Raw genomic sequence first — 10,000 nt, 5'->3', positions numbered from 1 at the left:
ATTTCGCTGACTCGAGCTCCCGAGGCGAGAGCAAATAAAAATATAACTTTCTGAGTCAGATCCTTGAGGGGGCATGAATCGTTGTCCAAGTTGGAGGCGAAATGGAGCACCTTGTCTAGTGACCAGGAGATCGGTTTCGGAGGGGGTGCTGGGCGTAGGCGAGCACATGCTTTTGGTAATTTGTTAAAGATGTCGTTGGACAGATCAATTTGGAAAGCATATAGAATTGGTCTAGTCAAAGCCGATTTGCAGGTTGAAATCGTATTGGCTGCTAATCCTTGTCCATGAAGGTGAATGAAGAAGGACATACAGAAATCAATGGTGATTTCTTTAGGATTTTTTGCTTTAACAAAGGAGACCCATTTCCTCCAGGATGATTCATATTGCCGTCTCGTGGATTCGGTCTTGTATTCCTCTAGGAAGTCTAGACTTTTCTTCGAGATCCCAAACCTCTTCTTTGCGGCAAGGGAGAGAAAATCATGAGATGAAGGTCCTTGATTTTCGATGATGAAGCGAAGACAGTCGACTTCTGTACTTGTTGAGAGAGAACTGGGCCCGGGAGAGGGATCAGCTTGGGCTGCAGCTCCAGGACCAGGGGGGTACCAGTTGCTCCGGGGCCACTTGGGAGCCACTAGGGCCGCTGTCCCTTTGAAGGTTCTCAGTTTGGAGAGGACTTTCAACAGAAGGTTGGTGGGAGGGAACAGGTATATCTTGGACCATCTGTTCCAGTCCAGTGACATGGCGTCCACCGCTTCTGCTTTGGGGTCCTCGTACGGGGCTACGTACAGAGGAAGTTGATTGTTGTCGCTCGTTGCAAAGAGATCTATCTGAAGTTCTGGGACTTGATGAGAGATGAAGGAGAATGATCTTGCGTCTAGAGACCATTCCGACTCTATCGGGTTTGTCCGAGATAGAGCATCCGCTGTCACGTTGCGGAATCCTTGTAGGTGAACTGCAGACAGGTGCCACTTCTTCTTCTCCGCCAGACGGAAGATTGGGAGAAGCACCTGATTTATCTGGGGCGATCTTGAGCCCTGGCGATTGAGACAACGAACTACCACCGAGTTGTCTAGGGTTAGACGGATGTGGATCGAGGGCGGCGGGGATAACTTCTTCAGAGTAAGAAGGACCGCCATGGCCTCCAAGATGTTTATGTGGAACGTCTTGAATAGTGGAGACCAGGTCCCTTGAGCTTGTTTCAGGTGGGAGTGACCTCCCCAGCCCTCCAGTGAGGCATCCGTGTGGATGTTGAGTGATGGAGGAGGGTGTTGGAGAGGAATGGACCTTTTCAGGGCCTTTGCTTCCGACCACGGCTTTAGGAGGCGTCGAAGTCTGTTTGGAAGCCGTCTCTTGAGGTCTCTTCGAGCGATGGATGCCGATCGTCTCCAGACTCCCGCGGCATCCTTTAGCTGTGCGCGAAGCACTGGGTTTGTCACTGAGGCGAATTGTAGAGAGCCTAGAACTCGTTCCTGCTGTCGTCTTGAAATGCGTTTGGATTTCAGTAGTCGCTTGACAGACCCTGCTATTTCCTTCCTTTTCTTCTGGGGGATGGAAAGGCGGTGTGACTGAAGATTCCAGTGGATTCCCAGCCACTGAAACTTCTGAGCTGGAGAGAGGCGAGATTTCTTCTCGTTGATCTTGAATCCCAGGTGTTCTAAGTACTGGGTAACTTCGTCGCAAGACTTTGCACACTCTTCGGGCGATGGAGCCCAGACTAGCCAGTCGTCGAGGTAGGCCATCACCTGGACGTTTCTTAGGCGGAGCTGTTGTACTATGGCATCCGCCAGCTTTGTGAAGATCCGAGGGGCCACATTGAGGCCGAATGGCATGGCCCGGAAGGCGTAGCTTTTCCTTTGGAGTCGAAATCCTAGGTAGGAGGAAGCATGATGGTTCATTGGAATGTGCCAATAGGCATCCGCCAGGTCTATAGAGACCGTGTAGGAACCTTGAGGCAGAAGGGTCCTTATTTGTTGAAGCGTCAGCATCTTGAATTTGTTGTTCTCTATGAACTTGTTGAGGGGGGATAAGTCCAGAATGACTCTGAGCTTGTCTGAGTCCTTCTTGGGAACGCAAAACAGTCTCCCTTGGAACCTGGTGGACTTTACCTTCCTTATCACCTTCTTGTTCAAGAGGTCTAGAACATATTCTTCCAGAATGGGGGTCGATTGTTGAAAGAACCGCTGGAAGATTGGGGGTGGTTGCACCCAACTCCAGCCTAGACCGTTCTTGATGATGCTGTGTGCCCAGGGATCGAAGGTCCAACGATCCTGGAATTGGCGGAGTCTTCCTCCCACCGGAAGCACTTCATTGCTTCTGGTGTCCCGAGGACTTGTTGCCTCGGCCGCTAGCTCCCTTTCCTCCTCTACCTCTGGAGGGACGACGAGAGGCGTCTCTGCTTGCACCCCTGGACGAGCCTCTACCTCTGGCATGAAAGGTAGTGGATGGCTGTTCAAAGGCAGGGGTGAAGACCGGTGACTGTGACAACACCGGTTGGGGGACCAATTGAAAGGTCTGCTGTGGTTGGGCAACCACTTGGGAGGTAGCGGGTCCCGGAAACTGACGTCGTTGTTGACGTTGCTGGGGTTTTGGCTTCTGAGGTTTCCTCTTAGGCTGAGGTCCATCGTCCTGAGAGGGTTTCCTTTTTCTGGACATGCCCCACTTGTGGAGAAGGTTCCTATTCTCCGTGGCGGCTCTGTCAGTTATTTCCTTGACAAGGTCAGAAGGAAACAGGTGCTTTCCCCAGATGTTGGAGGAAATCAGCCTCCGGGGTTCGTGTTTCACGGTGGCACCGACAAACACGAATTCACGACAGGCTCTACGAGCCTTTATGAAATGGTACAAGTCCTTCATTACTGTAAGTAAGTGGGATTTGGCTAGTACCATGTAGTGATCAGGTACTCTTGTGTCACAGGCCATAACTTCAAGTTGGACTTGATGAGAAAGAGATGCCGCAAGCCTCTCCTTCGTGTCTTGTTCCCGGCGAAGGAGGTGATCATTGAGCTTAGGGAGGTCCTCATTAAACTGACGTCCGGCGACGTCAGGATCGAGCCTACCCACGACGAAAGTATGTTGAACATCTTTCCATTGTCTAGTGTCAGGGGGTGTCACGATGGAGAAGGGTCTGCACTCCTCCAGTGCAGGGCAGGGTTTTCCTTCTTCCGCTGCTTTAAGGCATGCAGCTAAGGCCTTTTCCAGGAAAGGAAGAACCGCAGTGTCAGGTGCGACATAAGTAGGATGCTTCTTGCTCAAGGCAGGAAGCTTAGAGCAGGTAAAGCCCCTGCTCTTAAATGCGGAGGCTAGCATAGCCTGGGCCTTTGCGAGATCGAACACTATCTCTTCTTTAGGTTCGGTCTCCTCCTTCGAGGCAGGTTCGGAACGAAGCCGGACGTAACAGTCCGGGTAGGTCTCGAAGCTTGGGAAGAACTCCACATCTTCCAACGGGACCGTGCCAATCTTGTCACTAACAAAGATCCTGCCGGTCGCAATAACCATATGCGCTGCATACCTCCACGGGTTGGCATGAGAGCAAGCTGGGAGATCCTTAACCGAAATCTTCTTCGGTTCTCTGGATCCAATCATTGACCTGATGGACTCCTGGTTCTCCTTCAGTCTGTCGTCCATGACAGCTCTAATCAGCCGGATCAGTTCTTGGGTAGACGAAGAGGGATCCGGGGTCGAGGAGGTGGACGGAATGGACACATCCGTCGGTGTAGGAGTAGGCGGAGGGATGGATGAGGGAGGAGCTCCAAGCTCCGACTCGGTGTATTCCACCTTGTCTTCGTCCTCTTCGGCTCCTTGAGCCATAAGCGTCTTCTCCGTGTCTTCCGAGACGTCAGAGATCTGCTCATCATCCTCGGAATCTAAACGACACTCATGCATGGACTGAGCCATGACCACATCAGGTTCCACCGTAATTTGGACAGTGGGGATTGCGTCTTTCGGAACCACTGAGTCAGGGGAGGCCTTAGGGAACAACAGGGACCTCAGTTCTTCGGTGGCCAGGTACGGTCCGGTAGCATTTTTCTGAAAGCCACGCACCCACTTGCGCAGCTTTTCACGAGAAATGTCTCTAACCTCCGCTGAGGGAGGGTTATGGAAGGCCTCAACTAGGTGGGCCTGGCAGACCGTACAATCCAGTGGATTCCAGAACTTCAAATCCCCTTTCTTGTCTGCACAAGGGGCGTGAGTCCTACAAGCCGTATGCCCGTAAAACTGCGGGCGTTTCACAGCGCAGAAGGCGAAGTCACACTTCATCTGCTCCTCCTGTGGAAGAAAGAGAAAATGAGTATGGGGGAGTCATAGGAATGGCTCTTAAACTAAGTTAATATTAATCATTAATTTTAACTTAAGAAGGTGTGATGCATAGAGAATGAAAACAGTAAAGGAGAACACACTCCATGCATCTCGCCCGGCTGGTTACCATAAGCTTGGTCCTGGGATAATCCAAATGACCGAGATCATTGGATATAGTTTCCTAGGATTCCCATTATATTGGAACTCCATGGAAAGCCAAGGACAAGGTTGGGATCGAATTCATTCGGTTCCCAGATAAGAGCCAGAAGGCCTCATAAAGGTAACTGCTTCTGGCAACCAGCCGTGCTAAGATGCACATAGCATGCTGGAATTAGAAGAATGCAAAGAGACAGCATGATCACTAATAAATCAGTACTAGGTACTGATCTTAAAAGCAAAGCAGCTTATCTATTTGCTATGTAGGGCTATCTTAGTCTTATGATAGCTACAGTGAGGGGGTGCAAGTATTCTTGACGCCTCCGGGGCATCCGGCAAGCCGCCGGCATGCCGGAGCTCGCTCCAGCATAGATTCTGGCATTAGAACAGACAATTTTCAAAAGTCAGTTAGATACCAGGATGGCGGCCGCCGGCACAGCGGCGGCACGCCGGCAAGGAGCGGCGGCTCCGGCAGCCGGAGGATGCCAGGTTGGTGACTGGGATAAGGATGGTACAGGTAGTATCGGGTTGCCGGCAGTATATGCCGGCACTCCGGTGATCGACCGGCAAGCGGACGATTAGATAGGAGTAGGAGAGCCGCCGGTAGTAGCCGGCGGCAGCCGGCAGTCCCTCGGTACACGGGGGGCTGGCGGCAAGGGTAGGGAAGTCACCAAGAGGGAGGCAGGTATTGCCGACAGTAGAGGCGGCAAGAGACCGGCACCCGGATAGATAGAGAGACAGGGGGAGGGGGGAAGGAATGCAGGAAGTACCGTCAGGGTTCCAGACATCCCTCCCCCTCCCTGAGAGGGTGTACCCATGATAGAGACAGGCTCTAACATCCATAAGCAGGGGTCACTAGGGACCGGGAGCAGGTAGCCCAAGGGAGGGCTAGGGAACACCCAAGAGGGGGGGGGGGAGACTCCCCTATGCAGAACTACACTAGTAACTAACCTTATAGGACACTATGAAGGTATATGTACCAGAGCGGACTGCACAGGGAAGCTCGGGTAGCCCTACTCATCCACCCTAAGGAGGATTTGTAGGACAGGGGACAGATGAGTATAAGCTAACCTAAGCATAGGCTAGGCTATACAAGAGATAGGTGGGGAGGGAGAAGAGAGAGGTCTTCCCAGGAAGGGTTTCTGTACCAGAGCGGCCACTAAGGGAAGGGAGGACACTCCCTAACCTAAGATCAGGCTGATCGGCTAAAACGGTGCAAGAGTACAGTTTCAGCATGGAACAGAGAAACCTTCCTAACCCGACCTAGAGCAGGGCTAAAAGTCCTGAACTAGGCAAGGAAGAAGACATATCGCTATCGCAGGAAAGTCATAGACTATCCTAGCCATAGAGGTAGGCTAGCCTAACCTCACTCTCAGACGCAATCCTAAAGGGGGTTCATTCCTTTAGGGAGGACTGAGAGGCGATATATATATACTCTATTAGACAATTAATCCCTTTACTCAGAAAAGGGATCAAGGCTAAATAGAGGGAATGCCAAGGCAGGGGATGAAGGAAGCATATAGGGGTTCTAAGGTTAGGTTAGGCTAGAAAGAATCACTGACTAGCCTATCCCCTATATGGTCCCTGAAGGCGAAAACATTTGCATCACTAGTCAAAAGTATTGTAAAATAATAATGCCACTATCTTCATAACTTAGTCTAGGATCACTAATAAATCATGCATGAACACTTGTATGTAGGCTCCTGGCCTGGGGGCTATAGTAGCCGACTGGTATGAGGTCAATCGATGACCGGTAAAAAGCGTCTAAACACGATATAAAAGTTCCTAGCTATGAAGACTAAATAAACTAATGTATTCGATTAGTATATAATGCCGGAAGCGTTGTTGTGGCTAACTAAATAAGACATGCAAAACAACAACGACGCCATAAAATGGCGGGTCCGGTAGAGGCACAGCTCTGCCACAAAACATCAATTATTTCGCAAAATAATATTTACTTTACGGCCAGAGCTTAATTAAACAATACTGGAACCTTGTACTCAACTTTCCAGAAGAAGGCGAGGCTGAAGGTAACGACATAGCGAAGATGCAAAGCGATAAAGTTAACACAAGGGAAAATCCGTCTAAGTAGGGCAGCTACTAAACAAAGGATGAAGACGCGCGTGACGTCATTAGAGCAATGGCGTCCGTTTGTTTACGTCTCGAGTATCAGTAGTAGCCACGAGTGAGATTAGCTGTGGAACGGCTCCCAGCTATTCTCAGCCCTTACACACCGAAGCATTAACTCTGTTCGGGGTGGAGATAGCTATGTGGCACGTTCAGACATGCGTGTCCCCTGTTGTATTACGATGTCTTAAAGGGAAACCTTTGAGATACTCGCTCCAGAAGTTAGAATTCTGTGATAACCTGTGGTTAAATTCTCTGGGAATATCTTAGTAGTCTTATACCCAAGGAAGCTACCAAACAGGAACCTTCCTTCCATCAGGACGCCATGGCTTGAGCCCAAAAATATATTCATATCTATTTTGACAGGACATAGGCCTATTTTCCCAGAGTATTAGGTAAACTTAATAATGAATAATATAATAATATAATATAATGATAATACTCTCTCTCTCTCTCTCTCTCTCTCTCTCTCTCTCTCTCTCTCTCTCTCTCTCTCTCTCTCTCTTATAAGGAATGATGTCTCCTCACCTCCTTGCTTGCAATGTCCGAAGGATGTCCCCAACCTTCTCGATGTCTTCTTCCTTGACGTCCCTGACAAAGACATAGACAAGTGGATCCTTCTCCAAGAAAGGGATGGGGCGACTGACGCTGCTGACGTCGTTGACACTGAAGCGAATATCTGGAAGAGAAAGAAGAAGAAGAAGAAGAGGAAGAAGAAGAAGAAGGTTGAGTAAAATGATGATCAAAACTGAAAAGGTCAAAAGGGAATAATAATAATAATAATAATAATAATAACGAATTTAGAGGCAAAAGAACTAAACACAGTAGAGCAATGTCTGCCAGTGTGTCTGGGAGGTTGCGTTAATGTGTGTGCGTTTGTGTGTGCGTGTGGGAGTCAATGTGTGTGTGTGTGCAAGTGACCATTGTAGCCGCTCGCATAAGGAATGTCATCAGTCTCCTCATGAAACCCTCACATTATGCAGTATCTAAATCACCTCAGCCAATAACAACTCAGCTTCATTTAATTGGCCCAATTTCATTGGCCGATACCTTTTCACTTTCCTTTTGCTGATTGGTTCTCCTGTTCGGATAACTCCGCCCACATCCTTGTAGAGAACCAATCAGCGCAGGAAGGAGGCGGAGTCAGGAGGAGCCGCGAAAAGGCTGGTGCCGATATCAGTTTCCTATTCATTACAATCATGATCATTTTGATTCATTTCTATCATTATTAATTAAATCAAGGCCATAGAAATGAGACATTTCCTTTTAATATATGGAAGGAAAGAAATTAAAACTTAACATCGAAAGCTTTTATATCAAATTCAAATCAGATGAAAACAATATTTTCCTTTTTGTGAAAATAAAACCTGATTGAGACCTCTGAATATAATGTTCTACATCTATAGAGTAATAATGATGATAATAATGATGTTAACAATGATATTGATAATGATAACAACGATATTAACAGACTGAATGACAGGATGAGGATGAGGGAAAGGAGGCCAGGTATTGTAATGTCCCTCGGAGGAAAGGAACAGAGAAAATAATATTACTATTACTTACATAAAAAATTAATCTCTTTTGTCTTTTCCAAAGATTGACAGAAGACGTCGAGGCTGGGTTGGTCTAGAAGCCTCACTTGAAGGTTACTAATATTTGTAGGGATTTGGAACGTTGGGTCCCAGATGCCTCTGTATTCCTTACAACTGTTCCAAAGAGAAGAAAAGAAAAGAAAGAAATAGTTATTGGATTTGATTGGGAATTTTATTATCAAGTTGATGATGATGATTATGATGATGATGATGATGAATATGATGATGATGATGATGATGATGGCAACGAAAACGAAAAGTGAAAAAGAGTAATTTCGTAAAATATGGAAATTAATATTACCGAAAAATTAGAAATTAAAATCGGGACTTTTTAATGTTTAGCCGACTTATTATGAGTCTAATTGTGACAATGATGATAATGATGATACTGACAATATAAAATATATTGTTTACAAGACTCAAGTTGATTGTTATACTAAAGCTTATGAGTCTCTCTCTCTCTCTCTCTCTCTCTCTCTCTCTCTCTCTCTCTCTCTCTCTCTCTCTTAGTAGGCCTATATGTGTGTGCATGTGCATATGTTCTTATGTATGATCGTGTATCATTGTATTGTTATACAGATATTTGATTATTATATATATCTTTAAAATGTTCAAAATAACTGTCAAATAATAATAACTTACTCATTGGTGAGTAGATTCTTGATTGACTCTCTCTCTTCTACGGTCGGCTCTGAATCTCCTTTGTAATGGTTATATAGTTCTATACTTGATGGGTTGATGAGATGCCGGCAAAGTTGCCTTTGTAGTTCAACTAACCCATCAGTGTCTTTAAGGTCTATTTTGATATCAATTTCCTCTCTGTTTGGGAGAGGGGCATCTGTGGTTCTAAGTAGGGCAATGTACGCATCAATTGTATGATCTCTAATTTCAGTGTACTCATCAAACAACTTGAACCTCTGTGCTATCCATCTCGAAGAAGAATGATCACATTTGATATTCTTCAAGACTCTTAGCACAGAGTCTTTGTCGTTCACTCCCGACCTTACTAGGAGTTCCAGTGCCTCAATCTTGGCATCTTCTGACACCTTCATCTCGTCCCCGTCACCCATATGCAATAGGCTGATCATCTGTATCAGCATATTTTGATATTTGTGAAGGTTTTCAGGGAGACTCCCTCCAAGAAGCATTTCAAAGATCTTTGTAGGTGTGGCTGTGTTTACAGATTGGTCCCAGCATTGGTTTGTCAATTTCATAGGGAAAGACAGAGCTGCCATGAATTCCTTTATCTCTTTATGAGGGAAACTGTACTGGAAGGAGCCCTGGGAAGTGGTCACTCTCTTCAGGAAGGCGCCAGTTAGCTCTTCGGCTGGCAATCCCAAACTATGACAAAAGGCAGACAAATATTTGATGGTGGATTTTGGAATACTGATTTCATCTTTTTGTAATGCTTTGAATGATTCATGACATAGTTTTAATATACATCTTTCAGTTTTACTGTCCAATTCACTTGGTGGTAAGTGAGCTGTGTTGGGGTTTTTTGCCAAACGCTCCTCTAATTTTGAGCGAGACAAAAGGTAAAATTGCCAGTAGAGCTCAGCTTCAGTGGTGATGTTTCTTATAACCTCTGGTTTATTCATCCACAAAACTGTTACAAAAGCGAGATTTAAGGGTAGTCCCCACACCTCATGCATAGTGTGCATTTTTTTCCTCAGATACTTTAACAGTTCATCTAATGATTGCAAAGGAGAATTGTCTGACCCCAATACTGCATAATACTTGCATACAAACTCTTCTCTCTTCTCCTTTGGAATTCCCTCAAGACTAATTGTAGACACAGTTGTGTAATCAGATTTCACCTGATTGTTGAA

At 46.5% G+C, this 10,000-nt stretch overlaps 1 protein-coding gene across 1 annotated transcript in view; it reads right to left on the bottom strand.

Moving 5' to 3' along the window:
• Positions 1 to 8,134: 8,134 nt before the first annotated feature.
• LOC137633701 (uncharacterized) overlaps positions 8,135 to 10,000 on the bottom strand; it is a 2,642-nt gene continuing 776 nt past the window's right edge. Inside the window, exons 1-2 of the mRNA XM_068365949.1 lie at positions 8,814 to 10,000; positions 8,135 to 8,285 (exon numbers count right to left, since the gene is read on the bottom strand). The exon at positions 8,814 to 10,000 is cut by the window's right edge and continues 776 nt beyond it. Of these exons, the coding sequence (XP_068222050.1) occupies positions 8,135 to 8,285; positions 8,814 to 10,000 (1,338 nt within the window). The remainder of the gene's footprint in view (positions 8,286 to 8,813) is intronic.

This window comes from Palaemon carinicauda, chromosome 43 (genome assembly GCF_036898095.1).
Source record: "Palaemon carinicauda isolate YSFRI2023 chromosome 43, ASM3689809v2, whole genome shotgun sequence".
NCBI classification, from domain to species: Eukaryota; Metazoa; Arthropoda; class Malacostraca; order Decapoda; family Palaemonidae; genus Palaemon; species Palaemon carinicauda.
This window is presented reverse-complemented; position numbering and strand designations above follow the sequence as displayed.